The 27,742-nt window shown below is 49.9% G+C and overlaps 1 protein-coding gene across 2 annotated transcripts; it reads left to right on the forward strand.

The window, feature by feature from the left end:
• Positions 1-5,659: 5,659 nt before the first annotated feature.
• On the forward strand, positions 5,660-27,619 carry GTPBP1 (GTP binding protein 1). Of its 2 annotated transcripts, XM_086402859.1 has the most exons (13): positions 5,660-5,858; positions 8,446-8,557; positions 8,803-8,868; positions 14,744-14,924; positions 15,484-15,832; positions 18,672-18,795; positions 19,597-19,711; positions 21,570-21,714; positions 21,830-22,012; positions 22,782-22,917; positions 23,522-23,700; positions 24,907-25,107; positions 25,985-27,619. In XM_086402859.1, exons 4-13 carry the CDS (start codon positions 14,776-14,778, stop codon positions 26,075-26,077), a joined length of 1,674 nt encoding a protein of 557 aa, XP_086258985.1. In that variant the 5' UTR covers positions 5,660-5,858; positions 8,446-8,557; positions 8,803-8,868; positions 14,744-14,775; the 3' UTR covers positions 26,078-27,619. The 2 variants fall into 2 exon arrangements, with proteins under 2 accessions (XP_086258985.1, XP_086258984.1); XM_086402858.1 differs by lacking the exon at positions 8,803-8,868.
• The last annotated feature ends 123 nt before the right edge of the window (positions 27,620-27,742 follow it).

Below are 27,742 nucleotides of genomic sequence, written 5' to 3' on the forward strand. Positions count from 1 at the left end.
ATTTCATAGCACTTTACTGACGCGGACGGGCGCAGAGTTTCTTGGTTAGTGGGCCCGACCGCCGTCACTTTCCAGGAGCTCCTGCGTGCTGAGTTCCTTGCTGCGAGCCGAGTTTGAAGTGGTGTACAGCCCTATTTCAGTTCCTTGGTGTCGAATTTCGGCTTGCTACTCACAGACCACCGTCCTTTTGCCTCAGGTTCCCGTCTGGTCCATGGTGGTGGCCATAGAGTTTTCCTCTGAATTTTCTCTAGGTCTATCTTGAGAGCAGTGTGTGTATCAGGAAGATGAATTCAGTCTCGCATGAGTCTCCGCCGCCCGCTTTTTTTTTTTCTTTTTGAATTTTTTGTTCAGAAAGTTCGAAAAACAATAAAAAAAAATAACGATTCGGTCATTTCTTTAATTCTGCTTCAACAGAACTCACTGTTAAAACACAAAGTTCAATTGAGTAATTTGAAAATCTAATTGAGTTATTAAACAACTCATGTATCTGGCAGCACCCCAGCTAGTAAATAGAAAGGTGCTCCTAGAAGTTGTGCAAAATGGAAGGTTTTTAATAGAAGAAAGTGGATTGTATTGCTGGAAGGGCACATTCCCTTATAGGAAGGCAAGGGTTTTATCAGGCAGAGTAGTTCAGTAGTGATTAATTAAAGATGCTACTCCTGATAGAGGCTGAAACTGCAATTTAGTTAGGTGTTAAATCTTGGCTGGGCTTAACACAAACAAGTGATATCTTCCCAGATGGTTCGGTGGTAAAAAATCTGCCTCCAGATTTTGGAGGCACTCCAAATTTGCACTCCAGTTCAAGAGAGGCAAGAAAGAGGTCTGGGTTTTGAGCTCTGTGCCGGGAAGATTCCCTGGAGTAAGAAATGGCAACCCACTCCAGTATTCTTGCCTGGAAGATTTCGTGGAGAGGAGCCTGGTGGGCTACAGTTCACAGGGTCGCAAAGAGACGTGACGGAGCACGCACCAACCAGTGACTGTACAGACTAGCACTTAGCAGGTTATGTGCCTGCCTGTGTGATCGGGAGTCCTCTGCCCTGATTGACGCAACTTTTGAATTTTTTATAATGTGTAACCCACCTAAGGATTAAAGTTATATTTGCAAAAGATTCGTTATTGAGGCTTGCAAGCATTGTTCTAAGTGCTTTACTTATATTAGCTGATTTACTGTGAACTATCCTGTTAAGTTCATACTTCTCCTTGTGCTGACAACGGAAGCACAGATTAATTTGTTTGAGGTCACATAGCTAGTAAGTAGTGGACCTAGGATTTGAACCTAGGTTCTAACCTGTCTTCAGAAAAAGGATGTAAACATGATAAGGAAGTCCTTCTCTAAAATGTGATTTCAGATTCTTAAAGAAGTACCTCCTTGGACTTCCCTGGTGATCCAGTGGTTAAGAATTTGGCTTGCAATGCAGGGGACACCAGTTGGATCCCTGGTCTTGGAAGATCCCACGTGCCGCAGGGCAGATAAGTCCGTGAGCTGCAACTACTGCAGCTGGTGCTCTACATCAAGAGAAGCCACGGCAACGGGAAGCCTGTGCACTGCAACCAGAGGAAGCCTGAGAGCAGCAATGGAGATACAGCACAGCACAGTTCAGTTCAGTTCAGTCGCTCTGTCGTGTACGACTCTTCGCTACCCCATGAATCGAAGCACACCAGGCCTCCCTGTCCATCACCAACTCCCGGAGTTCACTCAGACTCAAGTCCATCGAGTCAGTGATGCCATCCAGCCATCTCATCCTCTGTCGTCCCCTTCTCCTCCTGCCCCCAATCCCTCCCAGCATCAGAGTCTTTTCCAATGAGTCAACTCTTCACATCACGAGGCCAAAGTACTGGAGTTTCAGCTTTAGCATCATTCCCTCCAAAGAAATCCCAGGGCTGATCTTCAGAATGGACTGGTTGGATCTCCTTGCAGTCCAAGGGACTCTCAAGAGTCTTCTCCAACACCACAGTTCAAAAGCATCAATTCTTTGGTGCTCAGCCTTCTTCACAGTCCAACTCTCACATCCATACATGACCACTGGAAAAACCATAGCCTTGACTAGACGGACCTTTGTTGGCAAAGTAATGTCTCTGCTTTTCAATATGCTATCTAGGTTGGTCATAACTTTCCTTCCAAGGAGTAAGTGTCTTTTAATTTCATGGCTGCAGTCACCATCTGCAGTGATTTCGGAGCCCCAAAAAATAAAGTCTGATACTGTTTCCACTGTTTCCCCATTTATTTCCCATGAAGTGATGGGACTGGATGCCATGATCTTAGTTTTCTGAATGTTGAGCTTTAAGCCAACTTTTTCACTCTCCTCTTTCACTTTCATCAAGAGGCTTCTTAGTTCCTCTTCACTTTCTGCCATGTTCAACCTGATTTTAGAAAAGGCAGAGGAACCAGAGATCAAATTCCCAACATCCGCTGGGTCATGGAAAAAGCAAAAGAGTTCCAGAAAAACATCTATTTCTGCTTTATTGACTATGCCAAAGCCTTTGACTGTGTGGATCACAATAAACTGTGGAAAATTCTGAAAGAGATGGGAATACCAGACCACCTGACCTGCCTCTTGAGAAATCTGTATACAGGTCAGGAAGCAACAGTTTGAACTGGACATGGAACAACAGACTGGTTCCAAATAGAAAAAGGAGTACGTCAAGGCTGTGTATTGTCACCCTGCTTATTCAACTTCTATGCAGAGTACATCATGAGAAACGCTGGGCTGGAAGAAACACAAGCTGGAATCAAGATTGCCGGGAGAAATATCAATAACCTCAGATATGCAGATGACACCACCCTTATGGCAGAAAGACACAGCACAGCCACAGATAAATCAACAAACAAAAAAAGATCTGACATTTCTTAAAAAAAAAAAAAAAAAGTAGTACCTTCTCTGTTAATATATATTTTTAATGGGTAAAGCCCTGTAGTGAGAAGGGCATTTTTTTTTTTTTAACGCATACCATCAGGTGTAAGCACATTCTGAACTTGAACTCCTTCTGGAAGAGCCAGTTGGTAAGAGTCTAAATATCAATATTATTCTAGAATATAATGCCATAATTGGCTCTTCTGACAAACTGGGATTTTAATATTTTTATCTAATGGAGATATATGTAGGATCAGTTTAGTTCAGTCAGTTTCTGCAGTGATTTTCTCTTTGCGACCCCATGAATCACAGCACACTAGGCCTCCCTGTCCATCACCAACTCCCGGAGTTCACTCAGACTCACGTCCATCGAGTCAGTGATGCCATCCAGCCATCTCATCCTCTGTCGTCCCCTTCTCCTCCTGACCCCAATCCCACCCAGCATCAGAGTCTTTTCCAGTGAGTTAACTCTTCGCATGAGGTGGCCAAAGTACTGGAGTTTCAGCTTTAGCATCATTCCCTCCAAAGAAATCCCAGTGCTGATCTCCTTCAGAATGGACTGGTTGGATCTCCTTGCAGTCCAAGGGACTCTCAAGAGTCTTCTCCAACACCACAGTTCAAAAGCATCAATTCTTTGGCGCTCAGCCTTCTTCACAGTCCAACTCTCACATCCATACATGACCACAGGAAAAACCATAGCCTTGACTAGACAGACCTTTGTTGGCAAAGTAATGTCTCTGCTTTTCAATATGCTATCTAGGTTGGTCATAACTTTCCTTCCAAGGAGTAAATGTCTTTTAATTTCATGGCCGCAGTCACCATCTGCAGTGATTTTGGAGCCCCAAAAAATAAAGTCTGATACTGTTTCCACTGTTTCCCCATCTATTTCCCATGAAGTGATGGGACCGGATGCCATGATCTTAGTTTTCTGAATGTTGAGCTTTAAGCCAACTTTTTCACTCTCCACTTTCACTTTCATCAAGAGGCTTTTTAGTTCTTCACTGTCTGCCATAAGGGTGGTGTCATCTGCATATCTGAGGTTATTGATATTTCTCCCAGCAATCTTGATTCCAGCTTGTGCTTCTTCCAGCCCAGCATTTCTCATGATGTACTCTGCATAGAAGTTGAATAAGCAGGGTGACAATACACAGCCTTGACGTACTCCTTTTCCTATTTGGAACCAGTCTGTTGTTCCATGTCCAGTTCAAACTGTTGCTTCCTGACCTGTATACAGATTTCTCAAGAGGCAGGTCAGGTGGTCTGGTATTCCCATCTCTTTCAGAATTTTCCACAGTTTATTGTGATCCACACAGTCAAAGGCTTTGGCATAGTCAATAAAGCAGAAATAGATGTTTTTCTGGAATCTTTTGCTTTTTCCATGACCCAGCGGATGTTGGGAATTTGATCTCTGGTTCCTCTGCCTTTTCTAAAACCAGCTTGAACATCAGGAAGTTCATGGTTCACGTATTGCTGAAGCCTGGCTTGGAGAATTTTGAGCATTACTTTACTAGCATGTGAGATGAGTGCAATTGTGCGGTAGTTTAATGGTGAGCAATTTCTCCAGAAGAAAAAAACTGATCAAAACCTTTGGAGTTGGATGACTTCTTGTTCCAGATTCCTAGCTGTATTTGTACAGATTTGGTTGCAAACAGGAACAAGAAGTTGTCTCTTAACTCTCAAGTAGATCCTTGGAACTGAAGGCTCTTTGGAACTCCGTCTCTTGCTCACTAAACTTTGTGTTTTCAGACCCCTAAACCTGGGTATGTTATCTTCTCAACTCAAATGGCTGCTCTTGCTTGCTTGCTGCCTGGGACGAGTCGCCGTGGCCAGCATTATTAGAGTTTGACTAATCCCTAACTTCAAGCTTTTCAGTCTTTTGGAAGAAGAATTCAAGACAGTAGAACGGGTATTGATAGTGTTTTGAGTTGGAGTTTTCCACAGCTGATGACACTGGAAGAATCTCCCATAGGAAGCTACCTTAGCAGACACTAGAGTTTCGCCTTTCAGTTTACAAATGTGGTGAGGTACTTTTGGCTTCTGTTTGAGCTGGTTGCCTCATTTTGGTCGTGTAATTGCTTTCTCCGCAGAGACAATGAATGGGGAATTCTCCCTAAGGTCAGCATTTAATTAATTGCCGCGCTCTGGCTGCTATAGTACTCCAGGCATCGATCTTATTAAAATTGCCTGGAGATTGCCAGCAGGTTGAAAATCCGTCTTCTGTGACAGCCTGGAGTCATTGAGTTGAGTGGGAGGTGCCTTGCTCAGTTTACAATCTCCGTGGGCGCGGGACTTATCCGAAGACTGGATTGGGCCTTTCTCCTGTCTATCATCGGAAGGCTCTCCGCCCCCGACAATCCTACTGCAGGATTTGGAAGCTGAGCACCGCCTCTTAAATCTTGGGGAGTGATGGGCGGTAAGGGTAAACGCGATGTGTATATCTCTCCTTATTGGTTGGCTGATGTGTCAGTCGTACACCGCTCTGCTCCCATTGGCGGGAAGACTCCAGGCTGGTAGCGTGGACACTGTACTGCCCACTTGAAAGCTACGATCCAGGCGCGTGACGTCCCAGACTTTTGTTGTTGGGCTTTGGGCCTCATTAATTATTCATTAGGTACTTGAACGAGCTGTAGCGATTGGTGGCCGAGAGGGCCGGTCGATTGTTTCTTAGCTAGAGATACGTGTCACCCTCTACGCGGCGGGAGAATTTTCGCATAAATTATTCTGATAAGGTTTGGGGGCGTGGCCGCTCATAGATTAGGCAAATAAGCTGAGAGGGAGGGGAGGCCGGCTACGAATTAGCCTAAGTTATTAAAGATGGCGGCGGAGCGGAGTCGCTCCCCGATGGAGTCGCCGGTCCCGGCCTCTATGTTCGCCCCCGAGCCCAGCTCTCCGGGGGCGGCCAGAGCCGCTGCGGCTGCCGCCCGGCTCCACGGGGGCTTCGACTCGGACTGCAGCGAGGACGGCGAGGCGCTCAACGGCGAACCGGAGCTGGACCTCACCAGCAAGGTAGGCCCCGGGCGCCGGCGGCTGAGGGGACAGGGCACTGAGGGGGAACCGGGCGGTGGGCCGAGCCGTCTCTGGGGCGACGGCGGGGGCGGGAGGGCCCAAGCCCGCCCACCTGTAAGTGCGGGACGCGCGGCGGGCTCCCGGGCTAGGGGCGGCTCCGGCTGCCCGCGGGCACCGCAGTCCTTCTCTGGTGGCGCCCACCCGGCCTCCCCGCCGTCCGGCTCCCGCCGAGATCACAACCCCTCGGCTCCGCCACGTGGAACGCGGGCGCCCGACGCCGGCAGCTGCCCGCGCAGTGGCGGTCCCCACGCGGTGCCGCCTCCCCGGGACATCGAGAGGGACTCTCTCTGTGGACTGTCCACGGCAGCCGAGGGTCGAAGGTGGCTCTGGCAGGGCGAGCGCGGGAGGATCAGGTAGTCGAAGGGGGAGCCGGGAGGCAGCTTCGGCTCTTCCTGGTGTGGAGAAACGCAATATTAAGTAGTCACTCAATCAAGAATGTCTCCTTTAGAAATCCACCCAAAACAAAAGTGAAAGATGGGCATGACCCATAGTTTCGTCTTCTGGGAATGGAACCTTATCTTGTATGACTGGAATAATGAAGGACGTTTTAGATCGTGTTTTCTGAGCTTTTGCGAAGGTGGGCAGGATTTTAAGGGCTCAACCTTCTGCTTGGCGTTGGTGGGGGCGGGGATAAATAATTAAGTATAATTTGGGACTGGCTGTTTTGAAGGTTCCTAACGTTGCTAAAGGAAAGAATGCTAGCTTGGGAGTCGGACTAGGCTGGGTTCCCTTTTCTGCCCTGCCAGTTAAAAAGGCTCTGTGACCTTGGGAAAGTGTCTTAACCTCTCAGTTCTCCAGCTTCATCATCTTTTTTTTAGTACAAATACGTAGTAAAAATGAGAAACTTATGTAAGAAATCTACTACACTGCCGGTTACTTACTACTCAGTAAATGTTTGAAGGGAATTGAAGGAACTGATGATTCTCTGTGCAGATTAAATAGCAGCTGATGCAAGAGAGCACACCCATCTCACCTCCTACCTGTTGTTGGATACTTGCAATAGAGATGTTTAATGAGTTTTGAAAACATTTGTGATTTTTTAGTCTGTGGTGACAAAACTTCATGAAACTTGATGTAAACTGGAGAGAACTTTCCTGAAACCAACAGCTCTCTCCCTCTAGTCTCCACTGAGCGCTTAAAAGCCAGCACTCCAGCTTAGCACAGGGTCCTCTCTGGTGCCTCTAATGCCATAGTGAGGCTGCCGGCCAGGTTCAAAGAGAGGATGATCAGGGGAAGTGTATGAGGCAATGGGACACAATGCAGAAGACCCAGCACCTAGGTTCAAAGTACAGGCTCTGATGAGTCAACTCAGGAAATTGTAAGAGATGCACTTGACTCGGAAGCAGATGAACTAGATGTCAGTTCATGGCCAAGGTGCTGAAGAAGCCTGAAAACAGTGGGAAATGGCCCAGCAGAGTTGCAAACAGATTTATTTCCTGACCAACTTATTTAATGTTCCAGGGTAGGGAGGTGTGTCTTCGTCATGAAGCTGAGGAAGTCTTTCTCATTATTTTAAAGATGCTGTGTAAATTAATACTGATGATATTGAAAAAAACTGATGTGATGAGAGAGAAGAGATGGGTTAAATAGACTGATTCCTGAGGGAAAGGTTAGAAGCTGTAAGTGTATATACTTGCCATAGTTAAATGTGGGGATGGACATAAGACTCTGAGAGCTTCCAAAGAGAGAGGGAATTAGTGAATTGCGGTATCTAGTTTCATTTAGGAATGACTGGGTGGGGAAAACTGTAATTACCACTTATTGAGCTGTGGAGTGGATGCTTTACATGTTATCTTATTTGGTCTTTACAGTGGCCCTAGGAGGTAGGTAATAGTATCTCCATTTTGTAGACTAAAAAAACTGAGACTCAGAGGTTAAGTTCTTTGTCCAAGGTCACATATGACAGTTTGAGAATGGAATTTTACATGCCTGTTGGTAAACAGCCTCCCCAAATAAATGGTTGATATTTTAATGTTATTGGCAGAAGTTCACAAAATGATGGTGTTGATACCCATCTTAGAGGTAAGGGTGTTTTGTTGATAAAGATAAATCTTGCAGCAGTTTTTACTGCCGATTCCTAAATAATCAAGATAGCCAAGGCAAGATGGAACAGAATTCTTACGTTGTTATAGGAACCATTGGCCTTGGATGGAGAGCATGGCAGTATATGAGATCCCTGTCCTGTGAGTTGCAAGCTGCAGGTAGAAGACCTTGGCATGTAGGTGTAAAACACTGCTCATTAATTTCTGGCTACAATGCCACATTGTCAGTCCCTGTGGCTCCTGCCCCTTGTGTTAAGCAGCAGGAGGCAGGCTGCTCACACCTTCTTTTCTGTGGGTTGGGGTTTGAACAAACTCATAAGGCCTTGAGCTCAAAGGCTATTTGAAGAGAGGCAAAGAGGCCATGAGGGGGCTGCGAAGCTAGTTTAGGTCAGAGCGCAGTGGGGTTCAGTCAGGGTCTTTGATCTGCTTTGGCTGTGGTGCTCTTCTAGTAAGTGTGGTCCTAAGGCTGTTGGTTTCTCTTCTAGCTGGTTCTAGTGAGCCCTACATCAGAGCAGTATGACAGCCTACTTCGGCAAATGTGGGAGAGGATGGACGAGGGATGCGGAGAGACCATATATGTCATTGGGCAGGGATCAGGTGAGCATAGTTTTCCTTTCACTTTATTTTTAAAAACATTATTTAGAGCACATTTTCCCTCTTTTATCAACTTTTCCTGTTCGTGTGTCTCAGTTGCAGTGATTCTTTAGTGTCTGCAGAACTGTTTGGGAGAATGTGAAAGTACAACGTGATAATGTTAATTCCCACCTTAGTGGTCCTAATGTGCTTGACTTTAAAGATTCGCTTTCCAAGAGATTTTACAGAAGCTTCGTTTCTGCTTCCAGTACCCTGCATTTGCATAAGGTGTGATGAAGCACAGAGCAAGGAAACTTCTTGTCTGAGATAATGGAGTAAGTCACAATTAGGTCTAGAATTAAGTCTTCCCTAGGTAGTTCTAGGTCTTCCCCTCCAAGTCTGATTTACCAGTCCCATTGCTGCTTGTTGCCTGCTTAGCAGAAAACCTCTGTGATACTTCCTGATGTCAGCAAGAAAAGGACATCCAGAATTCTCTCTTCAGCAAGGCTGCCTTGCCCTGGTCCACACTGACCAGTCAGTGGGAATAGCTGTGAGATCCTATCACATACGTAGGCTTGTTGCCATTCTGGAAGAGACTTGTTATTGCCCTCTAGCCCTCTTATTCCACTTTAGGGGCCCATTGTTTTAGAGGAAGGCCACCCCCCTGGCAGCATCCCAGATTATATCCTGGGCTTCCCACCCCCAGTCATTCCTAGTTTATACTCTCAATGCAAAGCCTGCTTACTCTTACCTTCATTTAGACATTATCTTTGCTAAAATGGCAGCTGGGCTTGTTTAATAGTTATCAGTTTAGCCTGTACTAGATCTTGTCTGTGGTCTTTGCAAGTTTTAAGTAGGCCTCCATGCATCATTAAAGGACTAGTTCTCTTCACTGAATGTAGCTTTTTATAAAGACAGGTAATAATTCTTCTACAGTGTGAGTCTAAGATGGTAGAAATCTCAAAATCAGTTTTGAACTGTTTGACAAATATCTATTAAGTATCCTTCTAAGGTCTTGATACTGTTGCAAAACACTGGATACTTATAATCTGTCCTCTGTCCTGAGAAGGAAAGATGGCATATACATAATTAACTTCAGTAGAAAACAGCATTTAGAAATGCTGCAAAATTGACGCAAGGAAGAAGGGTTTGATCTCCCAATACTGCTCTGCTTTCCTTTGAAATGTTTCTCATGTTTATCCTTTCCTTTCTGTCTTTGCTGCCACCTCCCCAGTTTCAGGTCTTATCACTTTAAAGAAGGCATGGTGAGAGAGATAGGCCAAGCAGGAGGTTCATGTCGAGAGAGAGAGATGGTCAGCATTGTCAAGTGTTACAGAGACAGCAGGGAGAGTTAGGTTCAGAAAAAGCCATTCCATTTGGTGACTAGGGGTTCATTGGGAGCCTTTTGAAAAGCCTTTGTGTCACATCTGGCCTGCTGTAATAGGATGAACCACTCAAAGATCACTTCAAACGTATAAAATTGAAGAAAACCACATCTAGGTCAATTCTGACAAGTCTTGGGACTGTTTGTTGAAGATGCAGATTCTTAAAGCTGAGTTGAGTTCGACTCTGCGACCCATGGACCCTAGCCAGCCAGGCTCCTCTGTCCATCAAGTTCTCCAGGCCAGAATACTGGAGTGGGAGGCCATTCCCTACTCCAGAGGATCTTCCCAACCCAGGGATTGAATCCGGAGAAGGAAATGGCAACCCACTCCAGTGTTCTTGCCTGGAGAATCCCAGGGACGGGGGAGTCTGGTGGGCTGCCGTCCACTGGGTCGCACAGAGTCGGACACAACTGAATCGACTTAGCAGCAGCAGCAGCTCCTGCATTGCAGGCGGATTCTTTACGGTTGGAGCCACCAGGGAAGCCCTGTAAAGCCCCCACTGCTCCCTTATTCTTTAATATGAACTCTTAGTGAACTTTACCAGACCTTGATGGCTCACAGTTAATTAACCCTCCCATGGCAAAGCATAAGAACAAACATTCATTAACATGTATCTTACACACCAAAGCATTATCTTGGCATCTACCAATTGGATACTATTAGATTCATAGTGACTCCTTCCTGCTGGAATTCTTTAGAGGCAGAAAAAGATTGCAACTAGTTAAACAAGTTCAACTTCAAATGGAAGACTGAAGGAGATGCAAAGCCCCAGGGGTCAGCTCCATCACTGACTTCCCGTGTATTTGGGGCTTCCCCTCTGTTGACTGCTTCCTCCATCTGTAAAATGGGGCTAATGGTACCATCACCCCCACCGCCACCCCCGCCTCAGAGAAATCTGTATAGATAAATTAGGTTATTAAAAAATTCTAAGCAGGGTGGAGGATTGTGCTCTTTAAATATACATTCTTAAGACTGATATTAAAAGGAGGCACCGTGATTAGTTAGTTCAAGTTCTGTAGTTAGGTGAGGTTCTGGAACCTGGCAGGTCTGAGTTTGCCTTACGGGTTCTTTCCCTTGCCTTAAAATGGAGATAATAATAGAATCTAGCCCGTGGTATCGTGGTGAGGATTAACACTTGGCATGTAGTAAGCACTATATAAATGCTTTTTAGTATTAGTAGTTAGTCACTTTTTAAAGGTTCCAGGTTATAATTGATTTACCGTGAGATCTCTTTCAAAAAGAACCTTGTTCATTCCTCAAATATTAAATCATGACTTTCTAAGAACTAAGTACTGCATTAAAAGTTCAGGAAATGTGGGAGGAGTATTATAAGTTTGTGGCAGGGTCAGAGAAGGCTTAAAAGTCTTTCTGAAGGAGGAGGTGCCCGATGAGTGAATTCTAAAGGATGAGTAGGAGTTTCCTAGGTGAGTGGAGGCAGTAGTTAGTGAGCCAAGAAAGCCACAAGCACAGAGGCATGGGGGCATTGTGATCGTGGAGTTTTTGGTGGATCAGAGGTGATTCAGTAAAGTGGGAATGAGGGTGAGATTGGGAGTGTCAGGAAGGGACACTGGACCGGTAGTCAGGGCCCAGCTCTGAGAGTCTTTGAATGCCACACCAAAGCATTTAGACTTGTATCCTAAAAGTATGGGGACCCCCTACTGCATGTTGAGCAGGAGGGTGAGTCAGGAAGCAGGACCGAAATCTGACTCGCTTCCCACGAGGCTTAGTATGTGGCCCTTAGTGATTGGACCTCTGACTTTTCTCCTTGGCTTTTTTTCCCACTCCTACCAAGTGAGGACATGCTGGAGAAGGCTGATGTGACTGGGGGTATTTTCAGTCACAGAATACTGGGAGCCCTGGATGGATAGGTGACGCTATTGATTGCCCCCTGGTGTGAGATAGAACCTGAAAGCATTGCTTTTCAATGTAACAGAAACAGAAAAGGGGATCTGGCCAGAATGGCAAGGCAGCCAGCCTTCTCTCAGGAACAGTTCCAATCCCTTCTCTGGGGAAATCCAGAAGATTTCCAGAGCTCAGTTGGCCATGCATTTAGAAGCTCCTTGACCCAACTGCTCACTCTTTGCTCATTTGTTTTAGCATTTTGCAGACATTTGCGGACTTGGTATAGGAAAGGCACCCCTCATGGAGTGTCCAGGGATATTTGAGATACGGTCCTTATCCTCGAGATGCTTGCGTATAGTGGGTGAAGACACATCCAAAACACTATTCGTGGTAAATTTCATAAGGGAGCAGAATAGGTAGGCTTTTGACAAGTGGAAATGTGCTGATTGGCTTTCCAGGGTAGGAAATACATGAGCAAAGGTGTAGAGCTGGCAGAGTGCAGAAAACATGGGGGATGGTGACTGGGCCATCTGCACTGGAACAGAATATAGGAGGGGAGGATGGGGAAGGGGTGGAGTAGTTCTAATTCCTTAGATGGACACCTCTAAGGAATTAGAACTGGACGCTGCTGGACCTGGGGAGCCCTTCCAAGGTTTTGACTTGAAAGTGACAATGTCAGCGCTGTGCATTGTTTAGGAACTCGAGCTTGTGCATCTATGCAGGATGGGTTGGAGGAAACAGATGGGATTTGTTAAGACCAGTTAGGGATCTTGTGATGATTCAGGTAAATGAGGGCCTGAATCAGGCTGGTGACATTGGACTGGCAAAGAAAGGAGAGCAGGAACAAGGAAAGCTAGACTTGGCAGGACTAGAGTGATGAGTATTAATCTTGGGTGACTGGAAGGATAGTGGTGTCATCAGAAACAGGGAAGGCAGGAGGAGGAACTGGTCTGGCATTAAGGGGAGCCCTTGCCAAAGGAACAGGCTCTAGGTGTGGAATCAGAAGACCCATGGCCCCTCTGCTCCCTCCCAGCTCTGAGACCTCTGGGTTCCGTGTACCCCAATACTAAATGGGAACAGTAGTATCTAACTCATAGGGCTACAGGGAGGACTGAAATGCTTTGTTAATGCTGTTAGTTTTTGTGCTGTTGTTTAAAAAGGGAGTGGATAGAGCTCTGGGAAGAGGACTAGTTATGAATGTTTCTTATAGTTTTCAAATGACAGTGGAAGCCATAGAATATCCAGATAGTCGAGGGGAATGTTCAAGGATAGAGAAGAGGGCCACTGACCAACTACTGAAAAAGGCTGGCATCTAGGGGCAGGAGCAGGAAGAGCCAGGAGAGGAGACAGAAGGAGAAACCAGAGGGTGGGAGGTGAAGCAGGAGAATCTGGGGGACTTCCCTGGTGCTCTAGTGGTCAAGGCTTCGAGCTACCAGTGCAGGGGGCACTGGTTCGATCCCTGGTTGGGAAACTAATCCCACATGTGGCAAGGCATGGCCAAAAGTAAATAAATAAAAAGAAAAACAGAGTTCGGATTATAGGCAAGCAGAGTGGGAGTGAGGTGCTTCAGTCAACAGGGACGGTGGCCAGTGGCATTGACTCTGCAGGGCTTGAGGAAAGGACTTTGGATGAGGGGGTAGAAGGCGTCTGCTGACTTGAAAGCCAGTTTTTTTCCAGAGGCATCAGATCAGTGAGTAGGTGGTGAGGAGGTGCAGTCACCAAGTGTCCTCTGGCGGGGATGGCAGCACGGTACATTTGCTGGGGCACAGGAGGAGAGGTTGGTCTCCTTTAGTTTAGGAATGGCTTGAACTTGTTTGTAAGGGGAGACGTGGAAGCGGATGAGAGCAGCTGCAGGGTCTTGGGAGGCAGAAAAGAAAAGAGGTGGGGCACATGCTGCAGGTGAGCCCAGGGAAGGAGCAGGGGTGCTCTCGGGGAGACAGGCTGGAGGAAAGCGGAGGCAGCTACTGTGGGAATTAAGTGTGACTCCATGTGGGAAGCACCTGACCAGATTGTCAGACAGTAGGCACTCCATAAATTACTGGTTGATTGGTCCTTCCTCCCTCATCCTAAGCTCAGACTCAGTTTTTCCAGCTCCTTGCTGGACGTTTCACCTGAGCCACCTCCGTGAAAAATCTGTCCCTAAAGCCGTTCGTAAATTCTCTCCCCATTTTCCTTTGTCTCCTGTCCTTGTTATCTCTTGACTGTATTATTAGAATTCCTTCCTAAACTTGGCTCCCCGTTTCTGGTCTCTTGCTTGCCAGCACACACTTTACATTGCTGCTCAAGAGATCTTTCTGTCCCACGGCGATCTGATCATGTTACTCCCCCATGTAACCACCGAGGCTTCCCTCCCTGGTATATGTGTGTGTTGCTGCTGTGTGATGTTCACCTGCCTGACCATTTCCACCTGTCACATGGTCTCCTGCCACTTGACATCCTGCTCCCCAGCACACCAAGCTGCTTCTCGGTCCCTGAATGTGCCATGATCTGCCGGGCTCCACGCTTTGCTCTGCTGCTTATCATGTCTTCCCTCCTTTCTCTGCAGGCCCGTTTTTCATGTTCGGAGTCCCAGCTTGAAGTCAGCACCCTGCAAAGCTGTGTTCAGCTTCCCTAGGCAATGCTAGTTGCTCATGCTTTACATTCTCTTTGTACTGTTGTATAGTACAGCACTCAAGCAGTATGGCAATTAATTAATTTCCTGTCTCTCCCACTGGGCTGTGAACCCGCCAAGGGCACCTGTATTCCCAGTACCCAGCATGAGACTTGGCATGAAACCTGGGAGAGTCTCCCTGATTACCATTGAAGGAATTAATGACTGCCCTGCTTAATGGGGAAGCCCTGTTACTTATGAACTCCACACGTGCCCGAGTGTCAGAAGTGTCAGGTAGAGAGCCATGTTCTGCAGTGCCCAGAGTGGGGCCCTGGTGACGGGTGGTTAACTGGCTGACTTGGTGGCAGCTGACGTGTGGACTCTTGTCACCAGATGGGACTGAGTACGGGCTGAGTGAAGCTGACATGGAGGCCTCCTACGCCACCGTGAAGAGCATGGCAGAGCAGATAGAGGCTGATGTCATCCTCCTGCGGGAGCGGCAAGAGGCCGGGGGCCGTGTGCGCGATTACCTGGTCCGAAAACGAGTAGGAGACAATGACTTCCTGGAAGTCAGGTGAGGGGCCCTGAACGGTTCCAGGTCCCCTGCAGCATGACCTTGGGGTCCCGGGCACCACAGAGAATGGTGATTGAGCCTTTGACACCGGGCACACTCACTTCGTCCTTTTGCTTCCTGAGGCCTGGAAAGAGTGTCCAGTGACATCAATGGCTCCATTCTATGTTTCCATACTTTTTCATCTTTAAATCCTCCCATTTGGAAAGAGTGGGAGGGAGGCCAGCCCTGCGTTCTGTGGCCACTTTGTGGGGGTACTTGCTCTCCCCTCAGCCTGGGAGGCTAGAAACCAGGGTCATGGAGGAGAGCATCATGTGCCCCTCTTGGCTTTAGGGCTCCTGTCGGGGAGCTCAGTTCCTCCTAAGTAACATTTTAGTCCCTGGGTACAGCTCCAAGAGCATTCCCAACGTGCTCACCCATGACTCAAAGGAGCAGAGAACTGGAGAGGCTCAGGGGTGAGCCCGTCCCTACAGGTCCAGTTGCTGGAGTTCACTTCACTCACCTACCAACTCTCACTCACCCACCAACTCTCACACAAATGTATGGGTTTGTGTACACGCAGGGTAGCAGTTGTGGGCAACGTGGATGCTGGCAAAAGCACGCTTCTGGGGGTCCTGACACACGGGGAGCTGGACAATGGGCGAGGCTTTGCCCGCCAGAAACTCTTCCGCCACAAACATGAGATTGAGTCGGGTCGCACCAGCAGCGTGGGCAACGACATTCTGGGCTTTGACAGTGAAGGAAATGTGGTAAACAAGCCAGACAGCCACGGCGGCAGCCTGGAGTGGACAAAGATCTGTGAGAAATCCACTAAGGTGATTACCTTCATCGACTTGGCTGGCCATGAGAAGTACCTGAAGACCACTGTCTTTGGCATGACCGGCCATTTGCCTGACTTCTGCATGCTCATGGTAAGTGAGGTGCTGCTAAGGAGGGCGGGGGGCTTTGGCTCGGATCCTGGGATATGGTGGTATACAAGTGTTTACAATTGTTCTGAGGCAGGAGCCTTTGGTTTAGGGCATTGAAACCGGATAAGAACGACAAGTGTTGCAAGGGTGCCCGGTCTTCTCAAGGGTGTACCTTGATCTTTCTGCTAGGTGAGGCCAGGAAGAGATCCTCGAAGAGAAACCAAGGTGCCATCTGCAGACCTCTCTTGTTTTTCAGAGAGGTGTAGAGGAGGGTTCTCCCGGGGCGTTTCTTACTATCTTCTGAAAGGAAACACCTCTGAAAGGTGTTTCCTCCTGGGGTCGGGCTATTTTTGAGGAGATACTGGGCAGCACCCTCAGAGATGGGGCAGCCTGGGGATGAAGTGGAGGCGAGAGCACGGACAGCCACTGAGGGGCTAGAAGGCGGTCTCTTCTGAGCCTGGGACTGGTGTCCGCCTCTCACAGCTACTTGTTGAGAGGCTTCTGTGTGCCTGGCACTGTGCCAGGCCCGAAAATAGAGCCGTGAACAGGCTGTCCTGAGCGCCCATAGAGCTCATAGTCTGGTGGGAATAGACTTTTCAGCACCTCACCACGTGGATAAACTGAAGAGGGAAGGGAGCAGAGGCTTCTGGGCTGGATCACGTTGTGAATCCCGCGGTTGGGTCTCTTGGATCTTCCTGGCCAGAGAGTAGGAGTCTGTGAGGCCCACAGCCTTGGTCACGACTTCAAAGCTTTCACAGAGTGCAAGCAAGCTGGTTTTCCTTTGGCAAATCCTTCTCAAAGCCCTTCCCCATTTCCCAGTCCCTCCAGCTGCCTGTATTAATAAGTATAGTAAATGAAAGCATCTGTTCAGCACAAACTTGATCAAGTTGCCCAACGAACAGGTTCTCGGGCAAATTCTCTCCAGCCTGGAGAGCAAAGAGAGGCAGAGCATATGTGTGAACACTCGTCAGCTCTCTGCCCAAGGTTCTTAGGATCTCAGTGTGGTTTCATCTCCTGTGTCTTTGGACGTTGCAGAGGACCCTTACCAACCTTGACTGGCCAAGGAAAGCTGCTCTTCCCGAAGGGGTTTTAGAGGAAGAGTGTAGAGTGTATTTGGGGCAGTTGTTGGATTAAAATTAAGGGTATAGAAATCAGTTTAAAATGAACGTTTTTCTAACTGAGCTACAGTTAGCTAGTGTCAGTTACTTTGCGACCCTATGGGCTATAGCCCTGCAGCCTCCTCTGTCCGTGGGATTTTCTGGACAGGAATACCGGAGTGGGTTGCCATTTCCTTCTCCAGGGAATCTCCCCAACCCAGGAATCAAACCTGGGTCTCCCACATGGCTACAGTGATCAATGGACATGTCTTCACCCCAGATGAGATGTTATAAATTATTTAACTTTTAGGTCAGGAGCTAAATACTAAAAATCTCTGTAGAAAACAATGAAATACTTGATTATTGTTTCATGGCAGTCAATTTCAAAAAAAAAAAAACCCTTGAAAATACAGAGACAGCAGAGAGAGAGCTTTCTCATATCCCTCTTGGAAGAAGAGAAGCAGGTCTGGGTAGGTTAGGAAAGGTGGTGGGAGGGATGGGAAGATTAGGAGGAAGATGGTAGAGAGGTCGTGGTGTAGTCAGAGGGAACATGTGTGGGACATCTGTGTTGGTGGGGTGATAGCTCCCCTGGGAACTGTGATGACCAGTGAGAGCATCACTTGAAAACACTCTGGAATGTATGAAGGCCTGTATAAATATGTCATGGCAATTTTAACCTTATTTTGTTTTAGTGAGTAATACATGCATATGGTATAAAAATTAAAAGGTACCTAAGGACTTTAGAGGCTTTCCACTTTAGAGTGAGAAGTCTCTCTCCTGCCTCTGTTCCGTTTTCTCCGGAGGCAACCAGTACAGCCAGTTTCTTACACATCCTCTAGAGATATTTTGTAATCATACCAGCAAATGTGTGTGTATTGAAAGTAGATTATATTATAGACATTGTGACTCTTCACCCCAAATGCCTCTCACAGGTCCTAAAATACTTCAGCGCACAGTCTGCTACTGTTTTTACACCCAAGAAGATGAACAAGAGTGCACTAATATCATACAGTATCTAGTCTAAAAGTGTTTACATTATCTCAGATGTTCCCTGGGATGTCTTACAGCTGCTTTTTTTCAAACAGTGATCTAATCACCACTCTTATACCACCTTGCTTTTCTCCCCTTCAAACATATCTTAGAGAGTACCCCATATCAGTGGAGAGGAATTTCCTCTTTCTTTTGCAGGCACACTTGTGCATGTGCATTAATTCATGTAACTGGCCTTTATGATACTTGGAAATGTTTATTGTTACAGGAAGGAATGATAACAGTAGTAACAGTGGCTCTTGCCTGAAGACCTAATTCCTGCTAGTTCTGTGTGGCCCTTTAAAACATGTTTGGTTATTTAAACCTCAAGTGAACTCTTTAAAGTGAATATTATTCTCCTCCCATTTTATAGATAGGGTAACTGGGGGCCAGGGATGTTAAACTGAATCCACTTTGATGACTCTGGACAGTTCTTTTCCCAGACTGAGTTTGTCTTCTTTTTTATTGCCTCCAAGTCTCCTCAGATTTTGACAGGCCATCTTGTTATATGGGAGGTTAAAGCGGTCTGTGCCCAGCCCAGCTTTCAGCTACAGCTGTTTGGTTTCTGGCCGAAGACTTGCGGCCCCTGTGTTCTGTTCTGATAGTGGCCTCAAAGATGAGAGTGCTCTCTTCCCTCAGGCTTCTTTGCGCCCCTGTGCCCACCAGCAGCACTCTCTGTGCCCCTTGTCCTGATAGTCCTTTCTGTGTTGGGGCAGGTGGGCAGCAACGCTGGCATCGTAGGGATGACCAAGGAGCACCTGGGCTTGGCGTTGGCCCTCAACGTGCCTGTGTTTGTGGTGGTCACCAAGATTGACATGTGTCCTGCCAACATCCTACAAGGTAAGTGCTGGCGGCAGCAGTCTGTGGCACAGTCACCCACGGTGGCTCCTTGGTGGTCTGCAGCCTGGGATCTTCTGCTTCCTTGTACTGGGCATAGACCTTGGCCTGAATGTCCACCAGCCCAGAGACTTCTGCTTCCTCCCTGTTTGGCTCTTGGTCTGAGCACAGCCTGGAGTTACCTCCTGCTCATTGTTCCTTCTGGTTAAAAATGCAGGATCCTTGAAGGCCCTAATCTGGCATCTCTTTTCAGATGGTTCTAGGCAGAGGGGGTTGGGTTTTTCTATCTAAGCTGGGCATATATGGAGACATTTGGGCAGAGTCTGATGGTCTTTTGCAACCAAAGGCTTCAAAACAAAGTTGCAAGACTAGGCTAGAGATGGTGGGAGAGAATGATCTTTCTGGAGGGCCTCATAAGGGCTTCTGCAGGTGTCTAAACATCCAGAGATCCTCTTGTCAGATGAATTTTTTCCCAGGAAACAGAGCATTCTAGGAACAACACTGTCCTTCTCATGGACCCCCAAGTCACTTGCGTATAGGATGTGAGTCTTCTAGAGACTCTGGAGAAACCTGACAGGTTTCAGACCTGTGGCCTGAGCACACACTCCCCATCAGTCTCCTCCTACTCTGGCAAGCATTCACCCAGTTTTGGCCCTCCTTCTCTTCTCCAGGCATTATGGCATTTAACACTGTGTGTCTGTCTGTCTCCTGCTGAGTCAATAATGAGTGGACCTGTCTTGCCTTGGAAGCCTAGCCAAAGAGAAGGCTGTGTCCCCCTAATTTTGTTCCATTTCACCCTGTAAGAAACCCTGAAGCTGTTGCAGCGCCTGCTGAAGTCACCAGGCTGCCGGAAGATCCCTGTGCTGGTGCAGAGCAAGGATGATGTGATTGTTACAGCCTCCAACTTCAGCTCTGAGAGGTAATGGTGGGGAGCAGTCACTTGGGCACAGGCACAGAGATTGGTTGAAATAGATGATTCTGCTCGCAGCGGTGTTGCTCAGGGGCTGTATGAGGTGACCCAGATTGTGAGGTGCTGGCCTCACTGAAGTTGGAGTACTAGCTGAGACTTCAGTGTCCTTATCTGTGAAATGGATGTTATCTTCTTCATAGGGCTCTTGTAAGTGTTGGCAATGATGTATGTAAAGCACTTAGCACTGGCGTGGCTGGTGTTTGATAGATACACAGCCATTTTTATAACTGTTTCTGTTGACTTTTAAAATAAATATATTTTATTTATTTGGCTGCACTGGGTCTTAGTTGCGGCATTCCGGATCTAGTTTCCTGACCAGAGATCAAACCCAGGCCCCCTGTATTGGGAGTGCAGAGTCTTAGCCACTGGACCACCAGGGAAGTCCCTAATTTTTTTATACTGTTGTTTCTCAAAAGCTCTCTAATCACAGATGAGTTTTGGCATTTACTCATTAGCATGTCCTTTGATTCTATAAATATATATATATTTTTGGCCGTGCTGGATGACTTTTGGGCTCTTAGTTCCCTGACCACAATTGAACCCAGGCCAGCAGTGAAGGTGGTTGACTGCCAGGGAATTCCTTGATTCCATAAATATTTATTGGATGTTTGTTCTGTGCTGGGCTTTTCATTTAGGCATTGAGGACTCAGAGTTGACTTGGGCACAGTCCTTGTCTTCAGGGTGGTTGGCTACTGGTCAAAGATAGTCTCTTGGTAGTAGTAAATTTTGTTGACTCCGCTTCTTCTCCCGTAGTCTTGGGGCTGTTTGCTCCAGGACCCAGAGCAGCCCGACATTTTGGCCTTTCTCCCTGCCCTACCTCTGTCTTTAGTACCACCAGTTGGCCAGCAGAGGGGGTATGCTTCAGTTGGCCCCATTTCAGTTCATTCATTTTGTTGAGTGCCTGTTCTGTACAGTCCTTATTCTAGATGTAGCAAACGTGTAATTCCTGATCTTGAGAAGTTTGATTAACCATGGATAGCAGATAGGCAGGAAACTATTATATATAGAATGGATAAGTAGCAAGGTTCTACTGTGTAGCATATTCAGTATCCTATGACAAACCATAATGGAAAAGAATATAGAAAAGAATATATAATATTGAATATATATGTATGTGTATAACTGAGTCACTTTACATAAAAATTTAGCACTGTAAATCAACTACTATATTATATTTCAGTGTTTGTTTTTTTTTTAAAGTTTTCTGAAAACTCAGAGGGAGTCAAGGGTACCTATCTGGGAAGGATTCTCTGGAAGGAGGCGGCATTAGAGATGGGCTATTCATACTGAATACAGTTTCCTGATGAGAGGATTTAGTAGTTGGATAAGAGGGAAGGAGTCCAGGCAGGCGGATTAGAGTGAACAAGTACATGGGAATGAAAAAAGCTTTGAGGAGAAGGGAGGATTCGCCAGTCCAGCTGGAATACAGGACTCTGAGAGAAATAAACTGGTAGGGGTGTCGGGAGGAAGGATTCCATCTGGTATCTCATCAGTGGAGAGTTGGTTAAGGGTTTAAGGATGCGTGCGCTGTAAGAAGAAGGGGTACTCACGAGCTCCCAGAATAGGGCAGTGGTGCCAAGACAAGAGAGGAGGGGACAGATTTCAGGGACAAAATGGTGTAAGGAGAGGAGGCCTCAGGCACGGGTTGGTGGGCTAGGCGGGGCCTGGGAGGCCAGTGACGGCATGGTGGGGGCACCCTCAGTCACAGCAGCCGTGCCTGAGGCCTCCTGCTGCTCCTCCCTGCTCAGGCAGGCGCTCACCACGGGCGCACCTTTCTTCCTCTGTCTCCACACCACACCCCCACCAGGATGTGCCCGATATTCCAAATCTCCAACGTCACAGGTGAGAACCTCGACCTGCTCAAGATGTTCCTCAACCTGCTGTCCCCTCGCACCAGCTACCGGGAGGAGGAGCCTGCCGAGTTTCAGATTGACGACACCTACTCCGTCCCGGTGCGTGCGTTTCAGTGGGCTGAACAGGGCTGGGGCACTGAGCAGTGCTTCTCCGGGGCTGTTGGGGCCATCTTGTGCTGTGGATGGACTCACTGGGCTGGGGTCTTCTCGGCAGGGTGTGGGGACCGTGGTGTCTGGGACGACACTGAGGGGCCTGATCAAGCTGAACGACACGCTGCTGCTGGGCCCAGATCCCTTGGGTAACTTCCTGTCGATTGCTGTCAAATCCATCCATCGCAAGCGCATGCCTGTCAAGGAGGTGCGCGGGGGCCAGACTGCCTCCTTCGCACTGAAGAAGGTGAGTGTGGAGAGAGCTGCAAGCTCCCTTGGGCTCTGCGTCACGCTGGGCTCTGACTCATCTCCAGCTCTCAACAGCTGCTCTGCAAGGCAGGGAGTGCTGACCTCACTTTTACAGATGAGGAAACTGAGGCTCAGAGAGCCTGAGTGACTTGTCAGGGGAGCATACTGGGACTTGAACCCAGGCCTGCGGCCTCCTGAGCTCTGTTCCTCCACACAGTGTCTGGCCGTGGTACCCTGCACCAGGGGTGAGGTCAGCTGGGGGCCTGCCTGCTGTGCAGAGGGTCTTTCTACCTGGGGCTGTTGAGGTCTCTTGCAGAGTCTCTTGCCATTCAGCTTTCAGTTCCTGGGGCAGGGGACTGGGGTGACTGCTGGCTCCTGGGTCACCCACTTTTCCCACCAAACAAATTAACCAGCAAGGCCAGACTTTCTGCTGTCCATCAGTCGTATTGTGCTTACCCTGTTTCTCCCACTTGAGTACTTGCCTATCTTTGCCCTTCTGCCACTCACTCAATTCTAGCCCATCCACAAGGTCTGGCTGAAATGACGCTTTCTGACTGAAGTCTTTCCTGAGCCCCCATAACTACCCCCTGACAGAGCCCTAAAGTCTGCCTGGGACAGTCTGCCCTAGAAAGCTGGTGGTCCAGCGCAACGAGAGGTCAAGGCCCTGTTGGTCCCAGTTCTCAGAGGGACTCCTGCCCCACCACACCAGGGCGTGAAGCCACAGGGCATTACTGTCCCTGAGGTCTGGGGTTCCCTCTTGTTTTCAGATCAAGCGCTCATCCATCCGGAAGGGCATGGTGATGGTTTCTCCACGCCTGAATCCCCAAGCTTCCTGGGAGTTTGAGGCCGAGATCCTGGTCCTTCACCACCCCACCACAATCAGCCCGCGGTACCAGGCCATGGGTAGGTGTCAAAGGGCACTGCCAGCCGGAAGTCCCCGGCTCCAGCAGCCCTCACCCCAAAGTTCCAGCTGCAGCCAAGAGTCAGGTCTCTGTCCTGTTTAGTGACACCATCCCCTCTGTTCCACCTACAAGCTGTAGCCTGTGGTCTGTTCATTCTTGCAAACACTAACCGAGCGCTGGTTCTGCGCTGGGCACTGGAGACTCAGAGACCTCACACTCAGTCCTTCAGCGGACGTCTGCCAAGCGCTGCTGTGTGCCAGGCAGTGATGCTAAGGTGCTGGGGGACAAAGACAAGATGGGTGAGGGCACTGCCATCAAGAAGCCCAAAGTCCAGAGAAGGCACGCATACCAGCAGAGTGCCTGTGTTCAAGAACTAGGACGGTGGGTCCAGGGACCAGCGGGGTCTATAAACTGGAGGACAGTGGGAGAGTGTGAGGCAGGATCAGTCTGAGAGCAGGCCTCCAGCTCACTTAGCCACACTCGGCCCCTCTAGGTTTAGCCTGCTACATAGCTCAAGCATGGTTCATGCTTTCACTCACTGCCTCCCCTGCCCTGAGGCCCCTGGGTGGCTCAGGCCTCTGCTGACCTCCTGGCTCCCTTGGCAGTGCACTGTGGGAGCATCAGGCAGACGGCCACCATCCTGAGCATGGACAAGGACTGTCTGCGCACTGGGGACAAGGCCACCGTTCATTTCCGCTTCATCAAGACCCCCGAGTACCTGCACATAGACCAGCGGCTGGTGTTCCGGGAAGGCCGCACCAAGGCCGTGGGCACCATCACTAAGGTATGGCTGGGCAGACCACCTTGCCTGCCTGCAGGAAGTGCCGGGGGCTTCCGGTTCTAGCCTGTGAGCACAGCACGCTCTTCTCGAGAAGCCCTGTGAAATCTTACCAAGTGCCATCTGCTCTGCTGCCCTGAGAGGCATCTCTAGACCTCCCGTCCTTCTGGGCTTTGGTGGCGACCACGGTGGAGAGAAGGTGGGGTTGAGGCATGGCAGTCGTCGGTAGGAGAGAATGGTGGGAGAATTTCCTGGCCTAGGCAGAGTCAGCTTCTGAGAAGCTGGGCACAGGCTCCAGTGGCCTGGCTGGGGCAGTGCCCTTACAGTAGTGGGTCCAGTTGGAATGAGTGCTGGCCAGCATTGGGGCATAGGCTCAAGCTCTTTGTGTTCTGGAGCCCGCCTCATGCCCTCTGCAGACTTTATCCGTGGCCTTGAGTAGGGGCCCTTGAGAAAGTGGTCTGATCCCTGCTCCATACAGCCTGTCTGAGATCTTGGAATCAGGCTCAGGCTTGCTTTCTCTCCAGAATGGCTTTAGGCCCATTCGTGTGACCCTGGGCCTGCAGTGTGTGTTGGGGAGAGGGGAGGATCGTGTCCTTGAAGGCCCCCTTGCTTCGGACTGGCTGAGGGTTTGGCTGAAGCTACTAGCACGTGCTCTAGTGCCCTTGGGGGTGCAGCCGGGCCTGTTCCCTGCTTTGAGATTGAACTGGGATCATCAGGGAAGGCTCTGAGTCAGTCCTTCCTGGGTGGTAGCTCTTAAGAATTCTGATGGCAGCACTCCAAATGCTTCCAGCTCCTGGGAGACTCACTTGGTCTCTTTGGGAAGCCTGAAATGAAAACTTGCCCCAGACTTTTGTTCCATGGGCAGCAGGAGGTACGGTTGACGCTCAGGGCAGGCTGGACCCCCTGCCTGGGAGCTGAGCTGAGTAGCAGATGCTGGGGTTCACACATTGTGGGAAGAGCAGCCAGGGTGGGGAACAGCCTGAAACCCTTCTGGGCTGGGTGGAGACCGCTGAGACATTGGCCCCGACCATGGCAGCCTGAGTGCACTGAGGGGAGAGGGCAACTCGCCACCCTCCAGCCCCTGCCTGCCTTGCCCAGGCCCTCCAGGCCAGGGGTGGGAGGTCCCTGAGACCTTGGGCTGGGGCGGGGGCAGTTGAGCCCATGTCATGGCTGGCAACTCCAGTCTTACCCCCACCCCCTTGGTTCTGGCAGCTCCTGCAGACCACCAACAACTCCCCAATGAACTCCAAGCCCCAGCAGATTAAAATGCAATCGACGAAAAAGGGTCCCCTGCCCAAAAGAGAAGAGGGGGGCCCCTCTGGAGGGCCCACAGTGGGGGGCCCCCCACCAGGAGATGAAGCTTGCTCCCTAGGGGCCACCCAGCTGGCTGCATCCAGCAGTCTCCAGCCACAGGTGAGTGCTTCCCCGGCCAGTCCGGCCCCTGACCACCTCAGGCGGGCGGGGGCGAGAGTTGGGGGTGGAGGTGACTCACAGAAGAGCCCAGGCAGCCTTTGCCAGCCTGCCGTGTCCTTGAGTTCCTCAGTGGGTGTTTCCCACACTCCAGGCCTGTAAGTGTTCTCTAAGTGGGAGCTTTTGGTCTCTTAAGGCAGTGTTTTTCAAACGAGATGTGGCCTACGTAAAGTCAACTTAATGAGTCAGACCAGCATTTAGTTTTAATGAAATAGAATTTAAAAATGTCAGAGTTTCCCTGTCACAATAAGAGCGAGTGGTGTGTGTGTAAGAATACAAGTGATGTGTGCACACTGCAGCCACGGGTGTCCGAAAGATGCTGCCTTCAAGGGTCCTTCTGGGCCCCTTCCCCAACGTGACGTGAGGGGTGGGTGGCCTCGGGCCCCGGTCAGTGTGGCTCTCACTCAGAACCTCCGGCCAGCTCTGGGCCCTGGAGTCCTCTCCTGGCACCCCCACATCGCTCCTTTCCAGAGTCTTCCCTGACTCCTCTCTGGATAGAGAGCTTCTGCCTGGACTCCTCCTTCCTGCTCTCCCCCCGCCCTCCTGTCGAGTCTCCCCTCTGCGTCCTTTGCATGCTTTCCCTTTGCACCTGTCAGCGGTGGCACGTGTTTGCTCCCGCCCCCTGTGTGCCCCCTGAACTGCTCCTCACACCCTGATCACTGGGACCCACCGCCTGCGAGGAAGGCAGGGTGGGCGCCGGCTCCATCCCAGACAGCCGCTCGCTCACAGGCGGCCCCCGCTTCCCATGGCCCCTCTGTACCCTGTGCTGCCCTGGGCCCAGCGGACCACCGCTTCTCAAGCTCCTCCTTCTCTCTTTCAGCCCAAGCCCAGCAGTGGGGGCCGGCGACGGGGGGGCCAGCGTCACAAGGTGAAGTCCCAGGGGGCCTGCATGACTCCCGCCAGCGGCTGCTGAGTCTCCCCAGCCCACCTCCGCCACCCGAGGGATCCTAGTGCTCTGGCCCCGGCTCTGCCAGAGGGACCAGAGCAGCCCTGGCGCCACTTGCCCTCCCCCGGCCGCACCCGGAGCCTCATCATTCCCCCCACCCCCATTTTCCAGGGGGGCTGTAATTTATAAGCTGAGGAAGGTGGCCAGACTTCCAGAGAGGACTGGCCATCTCCCACCCTCCTCCCTGCCTTCTTCCTCACTCACACCTCTTTTGTACATCCGGGCCCTTAGTTTTTATTCTTTTTATTATATATCTCTCTCTCTATCTAGTGTGCGTGTGGTTGTGTGTGGGCATGTGTGTCTGAGGTGCAGGAGTGCGGCCGTTCAGGGCCCTGGGCGTCTTTCTTCTTTTTCCTCTGTGGCTGGCCACCGGCCTCCAGGAGCTAGCTGGCTGCCTGTCCGTGCGTCCGTCTGTGTGTGTCTGTGCGAACCTTCTGGGGCTGTCGGGCTGACGCGCCCCGCCTCCCCTTCCCTGTGTCCATTCTCTGCGCCTGGAGCCGCCTCGGGGCTGCGGGCGTCCAGGTGGGAGTGTCTGCTGGTACTGGAGTCCTCCTTCCGGCACTTGGGGATCTTAGCAGAGCCAAGAGTGGTGGTTCCCTAGTCTCTTTCTCCCTCTTGTTCCCCTTGAACCCCCAAACAGTTAACGCCAAAAGCTCTTAAGCTGTAACGTGTAGATGTGTGGAGGGTATTGGCGATTGGATTGTAGGGTCCTCCTTCCCCTATCTCTGATCCTCGCCCTTGATCTAGACAGCTGATGGCTTTTCTTGCCCCTCCGAGACAATCTTCTGTTTGCCTAGCTGACTGGGGTGACCCCTCCTCGGCCGATTCTGTCACGGTAGAGGCTCTCGCCTCGCCCTTCCCATGGCTGCCTCCTGCTTGGACTTGGACACTGAGTCTTGTTGAACCTCGGGCCACTGAGGACCAGGATTGGGGGCCGCCCGCTCAGGCTCACACTCAGCAGCCCATCTTTTTGGTGGGGGTGCCGGCTGTTCCTCTGAGCCAGGCAGGGTCAGAACCCCTCCTTGCCCACATCGCCCCAGTGTGGCTGCTACAGGAGCACAAGAGTGAAGGGCCAGAGCCCCAGATTGGGAAGCTCTAATTGGAGTACAGGGAGGGCAGGTAGGAGGTATTAACAAGATTCTTCCAGACCCATCTCAAGAGTATTAAGCCCTCAGGAAGAATCATTGCCTGGGGTGGGAGTGGTGTTGTCCAGGCCAGAGGGCAACATGGGCCCCAAACCAGCCTGGCCTGAGCTGTGGACTAAGCCCTCACTTCAGGGTGGACTTGTGGGCAGAGCTGTGTTCTTTCTCTAGCCTGGGACACTCACCTACCTGGCTGGGTCCTTTCTCAGCCTCACCTCCCCTCCGTCCCCAACCCTTCACCACTCCTCCTGCGTCCAGACCACTGGTCCCCTCTCCTCCCCTCCTTCTAACTATTTCTAGTTACCACTTACCTGTGGCCATGGACCGACCAGACCAGCACACAAAATAAAAGTTTGTTCCAAGTTGACGGTGTCGTGTTCCCTGCCCAGCCCCTCCAGGTGGAGGCGCTGCCACAGGGACCTCCATTGCTTTGCCTGCCCTGGAGCCCCAGCCGCAGGCGGGGCCTGTAGGAGCCCAGCCTCTCCTGCCA

Source organism: Bos grunniens, chromosome 5 (genome assembly GCF_055505025.1).
Source record: "Bos grunniens cultivar Pamir isolate PY7600 chromosome 5, Bosgru_T2T1.0, whole genome shotgun sequence".
In the NCBI taxonomy this organism is placed as follows: domain Eukaryota; kingdom Metazoa; phylum Chordata; class Mammalia; order Artiodactyla; family Bovidae; genus Bos; species Bos grunniens.

Coding starts and splice junctions, on each gene's coding strand:
- GTPBP1 (XM_086402858.1), top strand. CDS start 5,667: ATGGCGGCGGAGCGGAGTCGCTCCCCGATGGAGTCGCCGGTCCCGGCC. Junction 22,013..22,781: donor CCTCCTTCGCACTGAAGAAG/GTGAGTGTGGAG, acceptor TCTTGTTTTCAG/ATCAAGCGCTCATCCATCCG. Junction 22,918..23,521: donor CCCGCGGTACCAGGCCATGG/GTAGGTGTCAAA, acceptor CTCCCTTGGCAG/TGCACTGTGGGAGCATCAGG.